The following is a 25,135-nucleotide window of genomic DNA, read 5'->3' as shown; positions in this document are numbered from 1 at the left end:
ACTGTTTACTGCTGTATCTCCAATAACCAGCACAATGCCTGGTAGATATTAAGTATTCAATCGATATTAGCTGAATGAATAAATGGGAGGTACGTAACAATTTTTAAAATATATCTTTTAAAAAATGTTTAACACTTTACTTGTCAAATTCCCTATAGCATATGTAATGACTAATCAGGGACATTCTACATAGTTACCTAAACACACATATGCTATAAAGAAAAACAGCAGATTTCTAAGAATACTGAAGTGAGAAAATAAAACAGGCACCCAGAGGACTCAGAAGATTAACATCCAACCAGTTCCAAAACTGTATGTAGAAAATAGTAACTTGCAAAATTTATTTTACAGTACAAAGTAAGCTAGCTTTCCTTTCTACCAGATAAAAGTGCTTTATTTTTGCCTTATCTGAAAAATAACAAAGGAAGAAAACACCAGAATTCTAACTTGATCCCTAACTATGATAATAAAAATGCCTTTGAAAAAATGATGTATCTTAAGCAACTTGTGTTCATTAAAGACGTGTGTATCTTCTTCTTATCCATAAAGCTAAAAAGATACTGACTGACCTCTTGCTCTGTGACTTTCCTCTTCTAGAAAAGCCTTCTTTGATCTTGAATCCTCAAACATCTATTACTCTATCTTTCCTTTTCACTGCCATTCTTCTGTAACTGTGGTCTTCATCTATCAACTTTATTTTCTTACACCCCATTCCCTCCTTAATTCTCTGTAGTGAGGTGACTACCCAGCTATTCCACTGCAACTGTCATAGAGATAAGCAACGCAAAACATCAAAGCCTCAGCCTTTCCTCCAGACTGCTCTCCACTGCTGAACGCTGACAAGTACCCCTGGCTCTTGACACTGCCTCCTGCCTCAGCCTCCAAAACCCATTCCCTCTGCTGGTTCTCCTCCTCGCTCTCTGAAGTCCTCTTTCTCATCACATCCGTGTCGCATCACCTTCAATCTGAGACGAAAGAGTTGCACACTATACTGGCTTTGGAGTAAAGGTTCAAACTCTTGCTCTGTCACTTCACTTATTCATTCAACAAGTATTTATTGAGCACCTATTATGTGCGAGATACTGGACTAGGCCCTGGGATCAAACAAAGAACAAGAAATATTTGGTCACCGCCCTCAAATCTAAGCAAGTGCAAAGAAAAATGCTTATGTCTAAATCAGCAGCAAGATATATGCAGCTTGGAAACTAAAATGATAAGCTTTTTTCCCCTCAATTTCCTTAGGTGGCAGTGTTTCATCATGAGCAATCTGAGGCAAGAATATACCAGAGGCAAAATAATTTACAAGGAAAAAAAGAAAAAAAAAAGAAATGGAAAAGAAAAAGACATTACTCACTGATGTAAATGCCAGCAGCTCCTCTTCAGTTAACTTATGCACTGGGTTATTCTTTTGGAGATTTGTGCTTTACATTGAAAACAAAAAAAAGCAAATTAATTCCAGAATGCATGTCATAATGAATGAAATATAATTTTTAAAAGGCAAGTAAACTATATTTACATATTTGAAAGCACATATTTTAATATTACTGCATTATATAGAAATGTAGAGATAAGTGTGCCAAAGATAAGTACAAAAAGTAATAAAATGCTGAGAAATGAAATGTGGTTGGTGTACAAAATATCAGCACAATTTCTTTTATAAGAAAAAAATGAAATCCAATCTGTGTCACTCCACAAAGAAAATGAAAAGAATTAATATAGCAACAACTCCTATTTATCAAACTCATACAAAAAAAAATTTAGTATCACCATGAGACAGGCAAAAATTAAGAAGTTGTCAAAGAGGCAGAACAATGGGAATTCTTAGATCCTGCTGATCCAAGTATGATTTGATTGGATAGTTTTGGAAAACAATTTAGCACTATCTTGTAAAGTGAGCATTCATATATCCTAAACTCAGTAATTCCAGCCTAGGTATAGAGCTCAGAGAAATTCTTCAACAGGTGTACCAGGAATCATACACACGAATATCCATAGTAATATTGTGTGTAATAGGAAAAATCTGTTAACAATCCAGATGTCCAAAAAAGAAACCAATAAATTGTAAAATATTCACCCAATGGAATGTTATACGGCAAAGTAAATTTCAGCTATGTATGACAACATGGATGAGTCATAGAAAGACACTAGTGAGAGAACAAAGCAAATCACAGAAGACTATATATAGTAAGATAGCGCTTTTATAAAGCTCAAAAACAAACAAAATGAAGCAACTGACTTAGAGGTATAAAAGATGTGAATAGATATATTTTTTGAAAAGGCAAGAAAATGACAAAGACAAAATTCAGGACAGTGACTACCTTTTAAAGAGAGGCAGGAAGATGAGACGGGAAAGAAGCACACAGACTGAGCAAGTGGTATTTGCAATCTTCTAGTTCTTAAATTGGGTGGTAGGTTCAGTTTATTATTATATTATATAACATATTTATATATAACAAGTAATTTTGTATGCAAATATTACTTGTGTTAAGAATGAAAAGAAAATACCACCTCACAAAATAGTACCACTTCCTCATAATTTCCAATACTGTTGGAGGATTTTATAATGAGCATAAAATGTTTACATAATAATTGTTAAATGAACATATTGTTGGTAAAAAATAAATGAATGTAAGGAAGGAATTATAAAATCATTTTATGTTGTACACCTGAAATTAATACAATGTTATGTCTCAAACTTACCTCATTTGAAAACACACACACACACAATACACACATACATACTTAGACATTTCTAGTTTGATTGCACAAAGGAATTATGTATCAGTTGGCAAGATGATCCAAATAACCCCTAAGGTCCTTTCGGTTCTAATACTATGACTCTGATAAGTGAACAAAAACAAAAGTCATTCTAAAATAAGAACCTCAACCAAAATGGATGAACATTCATCCCTCACATACAAAATTCCAATCCTAACTTCACTGCATAAAGTATGTAGATAAAGTTGAAATGCTACAGGCTCATTACAAGTAATTATGATACAGTAACTGAATCAGGCCACCACTCTTCACCGTAACTTACTAACTTAGGCTTAGAATATATTACTCTGCTATCTGAAAATCAGACTATTAATTCAAAAGCAATTACCCTCCTCACTCCAGTTGTCTGAATTACTGTATTGCTGTATGTTAAGGAATTTCTCCCACAGTTACTTTACATAAAAGCAATCAGGTACATTGATGTATGAGACACGTGGCCTCCAGGTAAAATCAAATTCAAGCAGGAGACCAGTGAAGGGAAGGAGTTGAAGAAAAGGAGCATGAAGCTAGCCCCACAGTTTGGTCAATCCACCATCTATATGAATTCCCCCTATGTCTCCTTTCCAAAGAACCCAGCCCACCACAATGTCCAAGTCACCTCTTCACAGGGGTTAATGGTCATGGAGGTCACGCAGAGATCAGACAGTATAATAAAATCACGACTCCCACATGCAAATCATCAATTCACGATGTTCCAACCCAGGGGTTTATAAAGTGCATCAGATGCCCCAAGATTCAGAATATAATCAAGTAGTTTCTACTAAACAATGAAGATTTAAATTGCCCATGAAATCCATTCAGCACTTTTTAATTGTTCTATATATTGAGATTCTACCAAGATCATATTTGGGGGAAAAAAAGTATTTGAAGACAAGCATTTTCTTGGTTTTTCAGTCCTCTCTCAACTGTGAAGTCTAACTCAATAAAGCTAAAGCACAACTGAGAGAAGCCTGGGAATATATATATTTGGTTTGATTTAGTTTCCTGTTGAGTTGACAATTATGAGTTTGCCAAAATAACCTTTAAGAAATAGCATAAAGGAAAACTCAGAATTTGGGTCCGTAAAACCTGGATTCAAGCCCTAAATGCTGTACTGTAATTCTGAGTGAGTCATTTTGCCATTTGAACCCTGATTTCCCATCTGAAAAATGGAGAAAAACAACAACCTCTAGGACTGTTAGAACATTAATGAGGGATAGTGTGAAAGTACATGGTATAATTCCTAGCACATAACATTGCTTGTAAATGATTGCTGTTTATATTATTTATACACTAAGTATCGTTATGAATTGAACAAATAATTCTTTGGCAGTAAGCATAAATTCTGTCACTGGAATGAAATAATGTGATAAGACAACTGATTTGGATTAGAAACAGAACTCTGCATGTGTGATTCTTTTTAATCAAACAAAAGGGGACTGTAGAACTGAATTTAACTTTTGTATAAGTGAAAACCTACTGTTAGTGTAAAGGAGATAAAATGCTATGAAGTGAACACAGAAAGATAAGTTCTACTGAGCTAAAAGACAAATTTTTTATAAATGCTCCTTTTATTAAATTGCCTATTACTAATTTAACCAGTCTCAATATTATAACTTTGTGAAATATCCTATTTTGAACATTACTAAATCTCCAGATGAGAAACGGGATATTTATATAGTCTAAAAGACCATGTTAATAACAAAAGTTAAAAAAGAATAACTTTACATTGGAGAAGCCTGGCAGACTCCACTTTAATCATGTGATCAAACTTAACATGGCCAGTAGAGGAACAAATCAAAATTGTTTTCTACCTGCTGGGATGCAATAAGAATCACAAAACCTCCATTTTCTGATACCCCTGATAATGATACAAAATGGGAAACCAATCCTTTTTTTTTTTTAAATCAGACAAATTCAAACTGAGAGTAAGCCTACAGAATAACTGGCTTATAAATTTCAGGTGTCAAGATCATGAAAGTCAAGCAAAAATGAAGAACTATTCCAGACTGATAGAAACTAAAGGGACATGACAACTAAACGTAACACATATGTTCTAGACTGGATCCTGTGCTATAAAGGAGATTACTGGGACAACTGGCAAAACTTGAATGGGGTCTGAGTAGGAAGTGATAGTAAAGTATGAATGTTAATTTCCTGATTTTGATAGCTGTATTATGGCTATGCACAAAAACTCCCCTGTTTGTTGAAAACACACACTAAAGTATTCAGGGGTGATAGAATATCATGTCGGAAAATTATTCTCAAAAAAGTTATTTCCAATGCCTTGCCCTTGCAACTTTTTTCAAAATTTGAAATTATTTCAAAATAGAAAAATAAAATAAAATGAAAAACTATTTCTACCACACATAAGGTTCTATTGTATAAAAAAAAAATTCTAGGGACTTCCCTAGAGGTCTAGTGGTTAAGACCTCGCCTTCCAATGCAGGGGGTGCTGGTTTGATCCCTGGTCGGGAAGCTAAGATCCCACATGCCTCGGGGCCAAAAAAACAAAACATAAAACAGAAGCAATATTGTAACAAATTTGATAAAGACTTTAAAAATGGTCCACATCAGAAAATCTTTAAAAAATAAAATAAAATAAAAAATAATTCCATACTCTGAACGTAAATATCCTCAAAGGTCAAAACAGTCACCTATCCTAAATACTTCATTAAGAGTCTATTCCTAGCCAAGGTAAACCAAAGAAATTTTGTTTATGAAGAAAAGAGAAGGATAAGTATACCAGCTTACAGGAGATTCCTGAGATTCCTCATCTCTAACCCTTTAATTGGTTGCCCAACTATTCTTCATCTTCATAAGCCATGACAAGATTCTCTATTCATCCACAACTCTGGGGATCTGCTTGAACGAAGATTTCCCCAACACAAGAGAACCAATACGCTAGAAGTTCAAGGTAGCCAAGTAAGTCATTAACTCACCAGATTCCAAGGATAACAGCAAGCTCTTCAGCACATAGGTCAGGCATCTGAAACTGTTCACAATCTGCTAACTTTATCTCATTTAGAACAGTATCATCATTGAGCTCAATATTCTGGTGGAATACAAAAGAAACTACTTAGAACAAAAATTAATTCTGATTCATTCAACAGACTATACACAACAGATTGCTGGGGGGATAACATCTTTTTGTTCAAGATTTTACAATGTCTATATATGGTCAATAGGCTGCTTCTTGTGAAACACATATTTGGGGACAACTTACTGTGCAGAAATGGAGGACACGCATCTATACCTCAGGATGCACTGACAACATCAATAACAGGGAATGACTGCTATTGTTGATTAAGCCTAGTAGGCAAAAGCCCCTCTAACACATCAGGATTCAAAACCAGATCTTTCTACTCTGATTCTAAATTATAATCTAAAACGTCAACTGCTAACTCTGTTTCTCAATAGGATTTAGAATAGGTAAAACAATTTGAGAAAGGAATAAAACCTGAAGACTTAGAGAACTTGGTAGAGTACTTGATTTCAGAATTACTACAAAGCCAAAACAGTGCTGTACTAGCATTAAGACAGACATATAGATGAAAGGAATAGAATAAAGTCCAAAATTTTAGACCCATGTTATATGGTCAATTGATTTTCAAAGGTGTCTAGGTGAGTCAAACAAAGGAAAGTTTTTTCAATAAATGATGTTAGAACAACTGTATATCCATTTGGGAAAAAATGACCCTCTGTCCTGATCTCATACCATACACAAAAATTAAATCAAAATTAATCACAGACCTTACTGTAGAAGCTAATACTAAAAAACTTCTAGGAAAAAAATCATAGGAGAAAAGCTTTGCCACTTTGGGGTAGGCAGACAGTCCTTAATTAGGACACAAAAAACTCGAACCATCAAAGAAAAACTTAATAAACTGGACTTCAGCAAATTAAAACTTCTGCTCTTTGAAAACACTGTTAAGAAAATGAAAAGCCAAGCTACAGACTCAGAGAACATATTCACAAAACAAGTATCTGAAAAAAGGCTTGTATTCAGAATATGGAATTACAACTTAAGAAGAAGATAAACAACCCAACATAAAAATGGACAAAAGATTTGTACAGACACTTCACAAAAGAATGGGCAGAAAGCACATAAAAAGATCCTCAACAACAGTAGTCAAAAGGGAAATACTAATTAAAATCAGAATGAACTACTAGTACACACACATTAGAATAGATAAAATTTAAAAGACTGACAATACTAATTGTTGACAAGGATCTGGAACAATTAGAACTTTCATACATTGCTGGTAGAAATGTAAAATGGTACAACCATAGAAAACAGTTTGCTAGTTTCTTACAATAAACATATTTACCATATGAGCTATCAATTCCACTCCTATGTAGTTACCTATGAGAAACAAAAACATATGTCCACCCAAAAACGTGTGTGTGTGTGTATGTGTGTGTGTGTATATAAATATATAAATAAAAAAGTGTTCATAGCAGTTTTATCTGTAATAACCCTAAACTGGAAACAACCCAGATGTCTGTCAACAGGTAAACAGATTAAAAAGAAAAATTATGCTATATGCATTTAATGAAATTCTAATCAGAAATAAAAAGGAAGTACTGACACATGCAACTACACAGATATATCTCAACTGCTGAGCAAAAGAGGCCAGATACAAAAGAGTACATACTGTAGGATTCCAGTCACATGAAATTCTAGAAAAGGCAAACTACCTGTAGCCACAGAAAGCAGATCAATAATTGTTTAGGGCCAGAGAGGGTGGGGAATTAACTGCAAAGGGGCAGGATGGAACTTTCTAGGGTAATGAAATGTATCTTGACTGTAAGGTTGTGTGTATATATTTTTCAAATCTCAGCAAACTGTACAATTAAAAATTTTCTGTGTATAAGTTATATCTCAAAAAAATGGATTTTTTTTAAATTAATCATCAAAAAATAGTAAAATCATGATGAGAAACCACTACACACAACTCACTAGAATAGCCAAAAATATTTTACCAAGCACTGGCAAGGATGTAGAGCAACTGGTGCTCTGATATACTGATGGTGGGAATGTGAAATAGTACAACCACTTTGGAAAACATTTTGGCAGTTTCTCAAGTTGAAAATACACTTACCACACAACCTAGCCATTCCATTCCTCGGCATTTACCCCTGAGAATTAAAAACATACGTTCACACAAAGACTTTCACATGAATGTTCCGAGCAGCTTTATTCATAATAGCCAAAAACTAAAAATTGCTCGATTGTCTACCAAGAGGTGAATGGATAAACACACTGTGGCTTATCCATACAATGAAATAACTCACCAATAAACAGGAGCTAACTATTGGTATCAAAATATAGATGAATCGCAAAACATTATGCTAAGTGAAAGAAACCAGACACAGAAGAGTCATACTATATGATTCCACTTGTTTGAGATTCTAGGAAAAAAACAGCTCTAATCTGTGACAGAAAGCAGACCAGTGGGAGGGAAAGTGATTGACTGCAAAGGAGTATGGGTGGACTTTTTGGCCTAATGGAAATGGCTCTGTATTTTGATTACAGTGGTGGTTACACGGGTCTACCTATTTGTCAAAACTCATCAAACTGGACACTTAAAATAGGTGCATTTTATTTTATGTAAATTATTCCTCAATAAACCTGATTTAAATTTTTTTCTAATTCAACAGAAGTAGCTAAAACTAGGAAGACTTTAAACTGTAGGCCTAGCTCTATCTATAAGGTTTCAAGAAAAGAGAAAAGAGTACAACAACCTCCAACAACTGCTGACGGGAGAAACACACAACTTTAGGCAGCTACTCAGGCTCCACTGAAAAAGTGCCTCTTCCTCCCTGACCTGCACAACTTCAAAAGGCAGAGCTGGCAGGTGCACAGCGCACCCTGGTGGCCAACCATTTTCAATACAAGCCTTTCATATATTTTTTTAAAAAGCTACTTATGTAATTCTAAATTTTCTAACAGCTACACTTTAAAAAGTAAAAAAAAAAAAAAAAAAAAAAATAAGTGATTTAACCTAATACATCAAAAATATTATCCTTGTAACATGTATCAACAGAAAATTATTAATTAGATCCTACACACTCTTTCATACACAGCTTATGAAATCTAGTACATCTTTTACACTTCAGCACATCTAAGTTTGGACCAACCAACTTTCAAGTGATTAATAATCATATGTGGCTACCATATTGGACAGTGCAGCTCTAGAGTATCCAAAACTCACACCTTTTCACATCCAGATAGGGTTGTATCAACCTGCTTATTAATATCCAATGTTTGTGGAATACCTTTATAGATCTAATCTGATCCCTTAAAAAAAGTGTGATGTGGGGACTTCCCTGGTGGTCCAGTGGTTAAGAATCCGCCGTCCAATGCAGGGTTCAATCTCTGTCCGGGGAATTAAGATCCCACATGCCGCGGGGCACAATGAGAGAGAAGCCCGCACACTGCAACCAAGAGCCCACGTGCCACAACTAAGACCCCACGTGCCGCAACTAAGACCCGTCGCAGCTGAATAAATAAATAAATACTTTTTTTAAAAAAGTGCGATGTGGGGAAAAACAAATGAGGAGGCTAAAAATACAGTAACTTTCCCAGGTTCTCACCTCGGCTAGACAATAAAGATGTGACAGGGACCCAAGTCTCCACCTCCCAGCCAGGACTCCTTCCCCTCCGGCCCCCACAGAAGACCTGAGACAGGTCAGCCTTAACAACAAGGCAGTATTTATTACTCTTCAGCTACAAACAGGTGATCAAAATAGTTTCAATCTTCATTCAAGATACTCTACATTCCTATTCAGCTCTTTTCGAAATTAAAACTGGTTGGCTGCACTACCTGCTTGCCTATGTGTTCTACAAGCCACAGATTTAAAATACTGTTCTGATTTAGTCCCACTCCAACCTCATAACATTCTACTGAATCAAAAATTTAGCTACAGCCTTTCAGACCTCCTAGTCAAGTGATGCTTATGATACTGTTATTGCTCACCCATCATTAATTTGTTTCTTCCTTTAATGCTGCCCTTGCTGTGTAATAAACGTTATATCTAGATAACCAAGCTAAAGCTTGAAACTGCAAGAGTGTGGACTTTTGGACAGACTTTGTTTTTGCACATAACGTTGTACAATCCTGCAACAGAGGCCAGTCACATAAGGCACAGACCTGGATTGTCCTGTACTATTGCATTTTTCTTGTTCTTGACATTACAGCTGACGAAAATGAAAACTGATACTGCAGATCTGTTTTCTGAAACCTTTAAAGCTAAAATCACATGCAAGAACTGACTTTGCAACTACTAATATTGACACCCTTTCGATCTGTATGAAAGCAGGTTGTGTAGAAGCAGCAAATCAATGGGTGCCGTTTTATCTTTAGTTAAACACCATCCTGGTGTATTCATTTACACCATCTTATATATGACACACTGCTGTACAATGTGTAATTCTGTGATCTTTATTTCCCTTTGTATTCATTTTAAGCATCTTTATAAATTGCTGTATTGTGCTTAATGTAAAAAAAAGAGAAAAAGAAATTAGCACGTAATTTATCTCCAATTCATGGGACACACCATATTCAGCATTTAATGTATATTTCTTATCAATGATGCTGATCATGTATGTGTTTGTGTTTTCTGTGAATATACAATTTTTTTTTTTTAATATCTATTTATTTATTTTGGCTGCGCTGGGTCTTAGTTGCGGCATGCAGGATTTTTAGCTGCAGCATGCAGACTTAGTTGAGGCATGCGGGACCTAGTTCCCCAACCAGGGATCGAACCCGGACCCCCAGCATTGGGAGTGCGGAGTCCTACCCACTGGGCCACCAGGGAAGTCCCTACAATTTTAATTTATTCTCCCTCCTCACACCGTGCCCCCATGATTGAATAATAAAGAACAGAGACTGCACCTTTGATTTGCACATTGGGGTTGCTCATAACTGTTGGCTTATTAAAGCCTGAAGTCCAATAGCTTCAGGCTATGTAATTCCCCATTAATAACAGATTAAAAATCTAGCAAGGTCCAAAGGGAAACACTATGTTCCTCACTGGCAATAAAATTACTGTATTTCCTCAATTCTAAGATATACATCTTCACATTGTAACATTTCTAATCACGATATATTTTATAATCACTATAATTGGTATAATAGTGTTCCTTTTTTCCTGAAGAGTTTGGTTATTAAACAGATGGTGTATTTTATAATCTAATGGTATCTGAATAAGGAAATATGATACATAACTAATTAAACAAGCCAGTCTATCTTCCATCCATGAGTAAAAAGCTGTTTCTATCTAATCCATACCTACATCACATAATTTGTACTTTCCACCTTTAAGTGGTAATTAATGAAGATCATAAAATTATCAGAATGCATTTTATTTCAAATATGAAAGAATAAATTCTGTATTAAATTGTACATCATTTTTATACATTCCTCATAAGAGTCATCACATCCTATTTATAATCATAGGAGACAACTTTCAATACGAGAACTCCACATTAATAAACAAACAAACAAACAACAATGGATTACTGAATTAAATGCTTAGATTGCGGAATTAAATCTCTTTTCATTGATGCTGTGCTATGGCCTAAAAACCAGGCTTATGATGCTTAATCTAAGACTCAGGGAGGGACTTGGGTTACATCAAATAGCTGAAGGAGGAGGGTCTGGTATATACAAGGAGGAAATGGAGGATGGAAGCAGGTATCAACACAGTTCCCTGACCAGCATCAACACAGCAGTAAAAATACTTGTTCAACTGTGGCTTTACCTACGTGAGGAGATATAGGCTGTCCCCTGTGCAGTCTCATCCCTGAGTTTCTCCATCTTTCCCTTCCTTCCTTCCTTCCTTCCTTCCTTCCTTCTCCTCTTAGAATCAGTAACTGTCCGCACCCTGAAGTTACCACAAAAGCAAACAGAGAACCTGGAGCAAGCCCAGGAGGTATGTAAGATCGCATCCAAGGCCTTCCTCAGGACTCCTTACTGCTGCCACTCTTTCCCATCTCCCTAGTCCCTACCCTTGGCATTATTTTCAGTACACAACAGAATTTTAGTGTTCAATGCACCAAGTAAATTTGTTTGCAGGCTCTGGAATGAAAAGTAGCAAAACATGGGCTTCAAGGATGATAACGTCAACCAAAGAACAAGGAAAAATGTTAGTTTGGGGTCTCTGGGATAAGAAAATGTAAATGCTAATGGCCTCCATGGAAGCAGATGGAAAGGCCTATTGAGCAGGTAAACTGACTAAAAGCTATAAATTTAAGCTACAAGGGAATGTATTAGCCAAGTCAAGAAAACGTACTAAGGCAGCAACCAGCCCAGTAATGACATAGTAACTAAGGACAGATCAGAAAACTGGTAAAAAGGAATTCTGATCATCTGTTTACATATTTAGAAGAAACCGAAGAAATTTCAAGGCTCTTAATATTTGAAAATATCAACAGAAGGCAAAAAATATGGTAGCCACTGGAAAAATTAGTCTCTACTCAGTCTGCTTTTTGGACTTTTTTCAAGGGCAGTAATACATAACTAACTGCATTACTAATTCATACTTACTGAAGTCTAGGAAAAAAACAACATTTTATCTCTATTTAAGGGTAAAAATGGCTTAAAAAAATGGGTCCTGTTTTGTTTTGTTTTGTTTTTTAAAAACATCCAGCCACCTTGTAAAAGCTCAAGAAGGGTCAAAAGAAGCCTCTTCCCACCCCATCCAGTGTTTCTACAAAACTCACCTATGGAAACTGTTAGACTTGGATGCTAATTTAAATAACTTACAATCCTACTTACCTTGGTTAAATATTCCTGAGGAGTGGGTGCTGGAGTGAATTCATAATTTGAAAACACAGCTCCTTCCCTTCTTACATCTAAAATAAGTTGGGCCACGTAATTTTCCTGGAACCATGTCCTTTTTCCCAAAGCACCTGAAAAAATATATATTAAATTATATGTATCAACTTGTCAATCAGACATACAGTACAATCTTAAAGAGTAGTATTTTCAGAGTGCTTTAGAGCTTATGAGGTATTTTCTCCATTTCAAATAAGAGAAACCTGAGGCCCAAAGATGACTTTAAAATGACTTTTTATAGAATTATAAAGCCAGTAAGTTATAAGGCCAGAACTCAAACCCAGGATTTCTGCCACTAGTTTCCACATACTTACTTTTTCACTAAACTACCTCCCTCCTCAAAAAAGATAACTCATTAGGTGTCATAGGGAGAAGAAATACTATCCTCTCCATACAACAGATGAAAAAATGGAAGTTCTGAAGTGCAGTCATTTGCTCAAGATCACAGGGTTTTCAATATCAGAGCCAGGGCTTAAAGCCAGGGTCTTCAGGTTCTAAATCCCACAGTCTTTCTATTACACTATCTGGCTCAATGTAAGACCAAATTTTTTTTTCATTTTGTATCTGAAATAACTTGCTGCAGAACAGCTTTAAGAGAAGCAAAAGCTCTGACATCTATTCTCTGGCAAGAGTCAGATTACAAAGACCCTTGATTACAAAGACCAGTCTAAGAAGTCTGGATTTTGTCCTGCGATGAGTCTGGCTCTACTTTATACAGCAACCATTTAAACATGTTATACTAAAAATAGCTATTGAGATGGTCTAACACAGCGTACTTTTTTATAGTAAGGCTAGAGCTGAAAAGAAAAAAGTAATAATCTGATTCTCATTTTATATTCGTGAGCACATTTGTATTTTTAAGTTCTTCAGTCTTAACTTGGAAAAAAAATATGAAGAACCAGCTAGTAAATACACCAACAGCTAAAGCTGACTATACTGAGTACCATGATACTAGTTCTTTAAATAATCCCAAAAAAAAAGTCTCCTAGGACCGAAATATTTAAAAACAAAATCTCTGAAACTAACCTCACAACTTATATTACATATATCTCAAATACAAGACTCCAACTTACACTTGGCCATTGTCACAAAGTTATAAGTCGGATATTTAATAATTCTCCCCATACAAACAATGTAATAAAAGGTGGTTAAGATCCCAGACGAGGCCACAAAGTCACATTTACCTCATAATATATCTGAAGGATTTTATTGACAGGACTACCTCAATAAGCACAGAGTTTGGGGACTAAGAATGGGCCTTAGAGATAATGTAGACCAAGCCTAGGCAGGACAAATAGTTTCAATCATTTCAACATTCACAGATTGTTGTTTCAACATTCACAGAGCCCAGGTTCAACAGGTATAAATGGTGTGACCCACTGATGATGTCTGACTTTCATGAATGTCTTCAGTATAGAATGCCAATTACATTGTGAGACTAGGGACAGGGCAATACATTAAGAGGAAAATAATGTTTCTTATTTGGTACTCAGAAAAAAACACAGAGATCTTGGGAAAAATTCTGTAATTTATTTGTTCTTCCAACAAATGTTTATTGAGTGCCTACTGTATGCCAGACAGTGTTCTAAGGCAATGAAGAAACATCTAAACAAAACAGTCAAAAATTTCTGTTCTTAAGAAATACAAGAAAGGCAGGATGGAAGCCGCAGGGGGGTATTTACCAGAAAGGGCAAACTAAATTTGGGAATCAGGAGGGGCTTTGGGAAGCCCACATGCACAGCCAAATACACAAAGTTCATTTGTGCACTGCCCGGCTGCCATATATTACTGACATGTCTAACTAGACATGGGCATCTGCAGGAATAAAGAAAGTATATGATTTCAACTTTGTTCTAAAACTATGAATTTTTTAAATAAAATCTTTAAAATCTATTTTTGTAAAGCAAACAAGAGGACACAGATAATAAAATACAACCATACAATACAGCCAAACTGCCAATTATATATTAGTTTATCATAAAAGTAAATCAATTATCCACAAAACGTAAAAAAAATCTTACCTGTCAAATCAATTTGTAATCTGCAGATGTCTTTAGCAATATTGAACTGATCTTTTGCTTTTTTATATTCATAATAATATAAAAATATATATGCACATTCCAGATGGAACTGAACAGCCAAATATCGACCTGAATCATCTACAAACAGATCCTCCAGTTTCATCACTGTAAGACAAAAGATGAAACATTTAAAAGTATGATGAGAATAAAAATATATTAATAAGTAAAACATTGAGTCCATAATATATGAAGTATATATATTACATAGTTCCTGCTCTTAAAGAATTTCAAATCTGGAAGATGAGGGACACATATAATAATAGTTTACAGTAAGCATTCTCTGAGCACTTACACGTTCCAAGCTTGAAGCTAAGGACATTATATACATTATCTTCTTTATTCCACACAATACTAGGAGATATGATTCATAACCCTGCTCTTTCTTATTTTAGAATACTTGTCTTAATCGTACAATAAAAAAATATGACAACACAAGGTGATGATACAATATACCAAGTGAATCTGCAAACAGTTAAACAATATGAAAATCTAATGAACAGATCAGATAACAGACAGTTTTCCACACAAAGAATGTAGAATTTCTCCCTTAAAAGAAGAAACAGATATATATCCATATAGAGCTAAGACAATATGAGTATCAAATAGAAAATGAATAAGTATATATTCTATACTTATAAAGTATAAATAAAGTCATATTCTACTTTATTTCTCTAAACACCTGAGATGAAAATATAGAAGAATAAGAGCCTAATAACATGGTATCTGAAATAAGATGATTTTCAAAATTAATTATATTTAATAAAGGGGCTAGTTGGCATACACCAAGGGAGTTTCCAACAGGTCACCTCATCCATCCCTCTACAATATCCCTGAAAAACTATCCTTCACAAATGTTCCCAGGAACAGGATCAGCATTTCACAAAACAGTTTACATGAATGAAAGTATAATGAATGAATAGAAAACACACTTAGAATGTCTAAAAATTGAGAATCAGTCTTCTATAATTCAAGCTGAGAGGGAAGTGATATTGATCGATGCCTACTCTGCTCAGCACTAGGTATTTTACATGTTGTGTTAATTCTCACAATGATGTCTTTAGGGTTGACATTAACCCCACTGAACTCATTAGAAAACTGAGCTTAGATCGTTTACTGACTGGACACCTCACCTGTTAAATGACAAAGCCAGAATTTGAATCCAAACTTGTTGGGAAAACGGGAGGAGGGAGTTGGCAGAGGAAGGACAAAGGTGTAGAGATGATGTTACAAAACCTAATCTACTTTCTCACCAAGTAATCTGACAGAAACCTACAGCTACGAAACAGACATCCTTTGTCTTCCCATGAACTGAAAATAAAATGAGTCTGAAAAAGAAAGTGTTTTTCTATATACTGTCAGTCCTTTAAAGAGATTCTTAACTCAAATAAAGAGACTAAATCAAGATGTATATGTCTTAGGACTTCCTTGGTGGCGCAGTGGTTAAGAATCCACCTGCCAACGTAGGGAACCCGGGTTCAAGCCCTGGTCTGGGAAGATCCCACATGCCGTGGAGCAACGAAACCCGTGTGCCACAACTACTGAGCCCGCATGCCACAACTACTGAAGCCCGCGTGCCTAGAGCCCATGCTCCGCAACAAGAGAAGCCACCGCAATGAGAAGCCTGCGCACCGCAACGAAGAGTAGACCCCGCTCACCACAACTAGAGAAAGCCCACGTGCAGCAACGAAGACCTAATGCAGCCACTAATTAATTAATTAATTAATTAATTATTTTAAAAAAAGATGTACATGTCTTACTTCAAAAGGCAGACAGGCATCCAAACACGAACTTCTCACTGTGAAAATCCTTCAACAGATTTCCTCCATGCAAACCAAACTCAAGAAAAGGTGGATCTGATGATACTCAATGCTGTTAGTGCTTTTTCTTTTTAAACTTTCTCTTCTTTTGTCTGCCCATTATTCCTGAGTGTCTAGCCACTACTCTCAGAAATATAACCTTCTATGATCTTAGCACAATTCACAAGTGAAACAATTTCACCTAATTGTCAATGACAGTAATCTTCTCTAAAGGTTCTGGATGCAAACTGTATTAAGGGATGCTGAGCTTGCCTAAGGTTTTTCAAAATCCTCTCTCAAATATCACAAAACGGCCATTTCTGCACTTAAGTAGGCTTGTTATGTTGTGATCACTCACAAAGGTCTAGGGAAGACCATCAAATCTAAACTGTCCTAATAACACATAAGTCACATAAATGCCCAAAGCAAGATGTGTATATCTATCGTCCCTCCTACCTACCCACTTACCTACTTGTAGATATGTGTGTGTGTGTGTGTGTGTGTGTGTGTATACACAAACACATATTAGTACAACTGGTTCTGATCTTGTACTTCTGTGCTTTTTCTGCATTTCTTATGTGTTCAGGGGTCAAAGACTGTTAGAAAAGTAGGATAGACACTAACTTTTTTAAGAATTAGTTTAATCTTTAATTCCAACAGCATGACCAATTACTCTCCCAATAAAAATACCTTTAAGAAACTGCATTTTAAATTTTTAATATATTTTTGTGTTAATGATTGTGTTGGGAACAAAATGACTGCTGAGAACAAAATAAGGAATCATCAAAAGACAAAAACTAAATGAAAACTGCAACGTTAGGAATTAAGCACACGGTCTGCCATATTCTGCCCTGAAGCTACCTACCAAACCTTTAGGGACCTTAGGATTCCACTCTGATGGCTGCAAGGAGCACCAAAGACAAAAGATCAGAACTGAACCTACCCAAAGTATGCAATCTAGCCAGAGATCTCCATTTAAAGCTGAGCCCCAAAGAACTGTGTCTTCAATGGAAGTTAAAAAGGACTAGGTCTGCCACGCAGAAGAGGTCAAAAAGGAAAATGGCACTGGGCAAAGGGGAAAACATTTATCCCAAGAATTCGTACCCATAAGCCAGCTTTCACACAGATTTGTGGACAAAATTCAGTACAAAAAAAAAAATTAAAAAACCCCACAAAAACAAACAAAACCCTACCCCTCAAGCCAAAGAATTTAGGTCCCCAGAGAAGTAGCACAAAGAAAAATCCTCTTTTACAGGAATGCAACTTCAACCAGGATACAATGAATTCCCACAGATAAATTTCCAATGAACACGAGCTCATAGAAAACAACAACAACCACCAAAAAACAGAACATTACCAGAAACAGCAAAAGGCAGAAACACACCTTCAAAGCCTTCAGAGGCTGAAATTGTGAGATACCCATACATGAAATATTCAATAGGTTTCAAAAAATAAAAGGCTAGAAAATATGAACAAGGAAAAAGAAACTATAGAAATCTACCAGGCAAATCAGAAAAGAAACCAAAAATAGTTTAGAAAAAAGACTTTAATTAAAATTAAAAATTAAATGGACATACCAGAGAACTAGAAGATAGATCTAAATAAAATTATTCAGGAGGCAACATAGGGAAACAAAGAGATAGAAAATAAAAGAATTAAAGAATGTTGAGGCTGCAGATGAGAAGTTCTAATGTGTCTGAAGATCTAGAAGGAGAAAATAGATAATGAAGAAGAGACATATTTGAAGAGATAACGGTTAAGCATTTCCAGAGATGTGGAAAGAAACTAAATCCCAGAATCAGGAAGCCCACTAAATCCCTAACAAGATAAAGAAAAATCCACACCTAGTCCAGTAACAGTCAAACTAAAGAATGCCAAATACAAAAACAAGATCTTAAGAACAGCAAAAGGAAAAAAGCACACAAACGAAGAATAGTTGGACCAACGACTGATTTCTCAATGCCAACAGTGGAATCAAAAGAAAACAGATTAATATCTTCATGGTACTGAGAGAAAACAACTATGAACCTAGAATCCTTTAGCCAACAATTCAAGGAGAGTGAAATAATGATATTTCCAAGTAAAAAGAAACAGAGTTTATCACCAAGATATGTTTGCTAAAACTGAACTGCTAAATTACTTTAAATAACTTTTAGTATACAAAAACATAACTTTTTAAAATAAATTTATTTATTTATTTATTTTTGGCTGCGTTGGGTCTTCGTTGCTGCGCGTGGGCTTTCTCTAGTTGCAGCAAGTGGGGGCTACTCTTCATTGCAGTGCATGGGCTTCTCATCGGGGTGGCTTCTCTTGTTGTGGAGCACGGGCTCTAGGTGCGAAGGCTTCAGTAGTTGTGGCATGCGGGCTCAGTAGTTGTGGCTCACGGGCTCTAGAACGCAGGCTCAGTAGTTGTGGCGCACAAGCTTAGTTGCTCCGTGGCATGTGGGATCTTCCTGGACCAGGGCTTGAACCCGTGTCCCCTGCATTGGCAGGAGGATTCTTAACCACTGCACCACTAGGGAAGTCCCCCAAAACATAACTTTTATTACCTCCATACCTCCCCTAGGTAGAGAAAAATGAGAAAACATTGCCCAAAGACAGACAGGAAAAAGCCAAGGACCATAACCCAACACTGCAGTTTCAGACTTCAAAAAACAGTACATCTTTGGAGCGTGGAAAGGAAGAAGGCCAAGTCTCTTTATGAACAAGTGTGAAGGAGCGTTGAGAATTTTATCTATTTTTAAAGCTTCTGATTTAGAGTAAAAGTTGAAAGCTGCTGGAAGTACTGTATCTGCTTCAGCAGAGATACTTTCCAATGTTAATTAAGCTACTGATGCAGACATAAAACTCAGAAGAGTAAAGAGCAATGAAAAGGTAGAGAATTGGTGTTTCCCCAAAAGCAACCCCGTCATCCTAGTGACAACATTCTCATGAGAAGCTGAATCTCATGGATATTAACTAGACAAGCATGTACAGGATTATTTAATTTCTTAAATATACAGCATAACCATCAACAAAACTGATCAAATATGCCCTAGCTAAAGCCATTTAACTGATTCCCATTGCTCTTAGGATAAAAACAAAATTCCTAAACATGCCCCATCATGTCCTATCCAGTCCTGGACCTCCATCTCCCACACTGCCCTCTCTCTGCTTCAACCACAATGACCTTAGACCATCTCGCTCATGCCACAGAGCCTTTACGGTTCACATAAGCTCTTCTTTCTGGCATCAAAGTTTGCCAAGTCAGACATTTATCGACTACCCTGTCATCCATTTATAAGATACTGCTTATCTTAGCCTATTATACATCCAAAATCCCTTATCTGCAATGATGAAATTTTTTAAAATCCCTGCAAACCTAAAGTGTTTTTGCAATTTGTTTTTGGGGAAAAGATCTGAACTGACCTCATTTGGCAGCAAAATTGGGCATGAATGGACAGGTAGAACTAGCCCTCCGGAAGATAACAAAGGGTAGGGAAAAGTAAGAGTGCAAATTGTAATAGACAAGGAATAGAAGCTTTTGCCACTTAGGGGAACCTGGGGCTCCTGTTTGCCTCAGCTAATTTGTAAAGTCTACCTTCGAGGATCCAAACAGAGCAGAAGATTGGACATAGTCCAGAGGTCTCACGTCTATCAAAAGAAGACAGGTGAATAAACTATGAAACACCAACGTACTAGAATACTAGACAGCTGTAAAAAGGAATGATCTTCAAAATACATTAAGGAAATAAAGTCCCAAACAGCAATGTGTGTGTTTATGTGTGTGTGTATATGTGTGTATATACATAAAATATATTTTATGTTATATATATATATATATAATATTTTGTGTAACATGAAGGAAGGGAGAATACCAAAGAGCAAAAAGAAAACTAGAAGAATAAACCAAAAATTAATAAAACTAATAAAGGGAAAAAGAGAGAATAGGGTAGAAGGAAAATAGAGATAGACGAGAAACTTCTCTGAAGAGACCTTAACTTGACCTTGGCTCTTCTCTGAAGAGTTCTGACTCTGGAATCATGTAATTATTTTATATAGTCAAAAAAAAAAAAAAATCAATCCATAAAAATTGAAAACAAATGGAAAAATATAACTCTAACTATATAACAAGTTGGTGACAAGGGAAAGAATTATTGCAAATGTCTTTAAAATGTTTTGCCTTAGAGCATAGTATACATCCTTAAGGTAACATATTCTAGGGGCAAAGAGAGTTGCAAAGAAATCTTGAGCCTTATTCAGTGGTCTTACTGTTAGTAGGAATGCTGGCATTGTTTTGAAACTTTTTAAATATACAACAAAGCAAGTAAGTAATTATGTTTATATTGTTAGGAACAAGATTTTCAGTTTAAGAGAAGAAGGATATAAATATGAAATCAAAGATATTGACACATTGCAAGGTTAAATTTTTTTAAATCATATTATTTCTTTACTACTATCGTACTGTTGAAATTACTATAGTTTTAGAGTAACTTTTATCTCTAAGGGAAAGTCTCCATCATTATTTTTCTCTTGAAAAATCCTCTTGACTATTCTTACATACTTTTTCTTCCAAAATCAATTTGCATATTCTCTCTGCAAAATGTAATCGCACTTACTGTAATTGCACAATTAGCATCTTTACAATATTGATCATCCTATTCAAGAAAATAGTATGTCTTTAACATTTTTAGTAAAGTTATACAACTGACTTCATTTTGGTTTTGGACATTTTAAGAAATTCCTGGGTTAAATCTTTTTTTCTTTTTTTTCACCTTTTTATTGAAATATAATTGACATATAACATGATATTAGTTTCAGGTGTACAACATAATGATTCAATATATGTATATACTGCAAAATGATCACCACAGTAAGTCTAGTTAACATCCAACACCACATACAGTTACAAATTTTTTTTCTTGTGATAAGAACTTTCAAGATCTACTCTCTCAGCAACTTTCGATACAGAATGTTTAACTATAGTCATTATGCTGTACATGCAAGGTTAAATTTTTCAACAGCTTTATTTAGATAATTCACATACGTACAGCCCAACAATTTGAAGTGTGCAACTCAATGGCTTTTAGTATATTCCAAGAAATCTGCAACCATCACAACAGTCAACTCTAAAACATTTTTATCACCTCAAAAATAAATCCTGAACCCTTTAGCTATCACTCTCCTCCGCCCATCCCTCCCATAGCCCTAAATACAACTAATCTACTTTCTGACTCTAAATTTGCCTATTCTGGACATTTCATATAAATGAAATCATATACTATGTAGTCTTTCATAACTGGCTTCTATAACTTAGTACGATGTTTTCAAGGTTCACTTGTGTTGTAGTATGTATCAGCACTTCATTCCTGTTTATGGCTAAATAATACTACAATGGATTCCATTGTATGGATATACAATATTTTGTTTATCCATATATCACTTGATGGACACTTCCATCTTTTAGTTATTACAAATAATGCTGCTATAAACATTCATATACAAGGTTTTGTATGGACCTATGTTTTCATTTCTCTTGGGTATATACCTAGTAGTTGAACTGCTGGATCACATGGTGATTCTGTACTTAACTGTTTAAGAAACTGCCAAACTGTCTTCCAAAATGGCTATACCATTTTACATTTCCACCAGCAGTGTTCCAATTTTTCCACGTCCTCAACAATACTTGTTATTATCTCACTTTTTTTTTTATTATAGCCAGTCGTGGGGGTGTGAACTGACACCTCACCATGGTCTTGATTCTCACTGCCCTAATGACTAATGATATCGAACATTTTTTCATGTACTTATGTCTTCTCTAGATAAACATCTGTTTACATCCCTTGCCCATTTTTTAATTGGGTCTTTTTTTTTATAATTGGGTTGTCAGAGTTCTTTATATATTCTAGATACAAGTCCCTTATGATATATATGATTTGCAAATATATTCTCCCATTCTATGGCTTGTCTTTTCACTTTCTTGATAGTGTCCTTTGAAACCCAAAAGTTTTTTAAATTTTGATGAAGTCCAACGTATCTATTTTTTCTTTTGTTGCTCATGCTTTTGGTGTCATATTTAAGAATCTGTTGCCAAATCTAAGGTCATAAAGATTTACCCCTATATTTTCTCCTAAGAGTCTTATAGTTTTAGCTCTTTCATTTAGGTCTCTAATCCACTTCAATTTAACTTTTGTAGACAGTATAAGGTAAGGGTCCAATTTCATTCTTTTGCATGTGGTTACCCAGTTATCCCAGTTGAAAAGACTACTCTTTCCCCATTGAAACATTTTATATGTAAAGCAAGTAATTACATTAATATTGTTAGAAACAAGATTTCCAGTTTAAGAAAAAGATATAAATACCATTATAAACACTTTGTAAGGTTAAATTTTAATTGGAGCTCTTTGGTCAGGGTCAGGGACTTAACAGGCATGTTTGCTGGGGCCTGGTCTGAATGGGGATTCAACCAGCGTGTTTGCCAAGAACAAAGTCTCAACAAGGGCCTCAGCTGGGTGCTTGCCCTAAGTTTGAGACATGACTTATGCGTTCCTAAAACCAGGACTGGTGACTTGACCAAAGACTCAGCCAGCATGTTTGCAAGGTCCAGGGCTCACCCGGAGAGTCTGCTGGGGCTGGGGATCAGTCAGAGACTAGAGCAATATGTTTGCGGGGCTGGGGTCTCAACTGGTGTGCTCAACAGGGCCAGGGACTTAACCAACATTCAACAGAGCCAGGTCAAGGATTAAGCTGTGTGTTCCCCAAGGTCAGAGCCAAGGGAGCAGCCTGCACAGTAGAGGTATGGCTGGGAAGATTGTACAAGTACTCAAATTGAAGTTAATGGGAGCCTGGTTTTTCACTGTCAAAGAAAGGAGTTAGAAATTTGGAAGAGAGAAGACTAAAATAAACCCTGTGATATTGGATTGGAATTGGAGATGATGTAAATTCGTGGTTTTTAATACAAAGATAAATATAGAAATAGATACAGATGTGTACATGTACTTATATATACATATACACATACTTTCCAGCTATGTCTGTTGAAAGGCTTTCAAAGGAACCAGAGCTCCTTGGAGAAATTACTGATTCCAGGGCCAGAGCAAGGAAATACAAAATAAGGCTAAAGCATCTTCTTATGTCAGAAAATAAAGAAGTGCTCAAAGACATGTTGAAAGGGCACAGAAGCCAATTTGAACAAGCTCCAACTGGCCAAATCTGGGACAATTTGAGCATCAAAACAATTATAGTAACAATTATAATCTACTGAATGAATTAGGAATCTGTGACCACATATTAGTATCAATATATAAATGCATAAATTCAAAGTTTAGTGAGGAATAGGAGACTTACATGGTCTCTAAGTACATCACCATAAAACACCAATTAATTATAAAGAGTAACAGCCAAAAACTGGAAGCAATCCAAATTTCCATCAACAGATGAAAGGATGAACAAACTGCGGTATTCCCATACAATGGAACACTACTCAAAAATTAAAACGAATGAACTACTGGAGGAATCAAAATAATTATGCTGAGTCAAAGAAGCCAGGCCACAAAAAAAAAAAAAATAAGAGTACAGACTGTATGAATTAACTTTTATAAAATTCAACAAAATGCAAACAAATATATAGCTATAGAAAGCAGATCAGTGGTGGCCTGAAGAGGCTGAAGGAGAGATCAGGTAGGGTGAGAGGACAGGGTTCCCAAGAAGCACAAGGAAGCTTTTGGGAGCAAAGTATATGTTCATTATCTCAATTGTGGTGATGGTTTCATGGGTGTAAACATATGTCCAAACTTTACAAATTATACATTTTAAGTATGTCAGGTGTACTGGATGTCAATTTTATCTCAATAAAGCTGTTTCAAAAATAAAAAAATATAAAGAGAAAATGGATAATTCTGTAGTGAAGAAGACTGACAAATACCACCTCAATCGAGTGACCAAAGTTAGTATCACCAGTAATGGGACCAACTGAAATCGTGCACCATCTGATAGGATGCAATGACAGTAACACAGCATGATTTCTGTGACAGATCTAGACTGAAAGAGACTAAAGGGATATGACAACTAAATGTAACACTTGATTCTGGACTGGGTCATTTTGCTTTTTAGGACGTTTTAGGGACAACTGGCAAATCCTGAATGGCAGTAATTAAATATTTGTATTGTATCGATGTTAATTTCCTAATATTGATTGTTGTATTGTGGTTGTATAGGAAAATGCCTTCATAGAAAAAACACCCTAAACTATGGAGGAGTGACAGGGCATCAATTCAGCAACTTATTCTTAAATGGTTTCAGAGGGAAAAAAAAGTTCTTTGTACTATACTTGCAACTTTTCTAGAGGTTTATGTTTCAAGAAAATTTTTTTAAGTCCAAAATATTAGCAACTAATAAAGAAAAATAATTAAGAACATATCTGGCCTTTCCTACATAAACCAAATTTTAGGGTTCTCACAGAGCCCTGGTTGATGAGGATGAGTTCTTCACAAAAGCATTCTAGATATGTACTTAAGATTAATATAGACAGATTGCACTTTCAGAGCCAAATGTAGCCTGGGTTGCCTCAGTAAAATGCCAACCAAATGGAACCTTCATAAGATCCTCAATAGTTGGATGGAGGGTATCCATCATAAGCCATGAAAACCAGGGAGGCACACAGCCATAGGAAAGTGAC

The 25,135-nt window shown here is 35.6% G+C and overlaps 1 protein-coding gene across 3 annotated transcripts in view; it reads right to left on the bottom strand.

The window, feature by feature from the left end:
* The window catches only part of TTC27 (tetratricopeptide repeat domain 27), a 188,516-nt gene that overhangs the window by 132,390 nt on the left and 30,991 nt on the right, over positions 1–25,135 (bottom strand). For all 3 annotated transcript variants that reach the window (XM_061211184.1, XM_061211185.1, XM_061211186.1), the window contains 4 exons: positions 14,624–14,788; positions 12,543–12,676; positions 5,700–5,812; positions 1,355–1,421 (listed from right to left, as the gene is read on the bottom strand). In XM_061211184.1, the coding sequence (XP_061067167.1) occupies positions 1,355–1,421; positions 5,700–5,812; positions 12,543–12,676; positions 14,624–14,788 (479 nt within the window). The remainder of the gene's footprint in view (positions 1–1,354; positions 1,422–5,699; positions 5,813–12,542; positions 12,677–14,623; positions 14,789–25,135) is intronic.

This window comes from Eubalaena glacialis, chromosome 14 (genome assembly GCF_028564815.1).
Source record: "Eubalaena glacialis isolate mEubGla1 chromosome 14, mEubGla1.1.hap2.+ XY, whole genome shotgun sequence".
In the NCBI taxonomy this organism is placed as follows: Eukaryota; Metazoa; Chordata; class Mammalia; order Artiodactyla; family Balaenidae; genus Eubalaena; species Eubalaena glacialis.
Note: the sequence above shows the minus strand (reverse complement) of the source record. Positions and strands in the feature narration are given on the sequence as shown.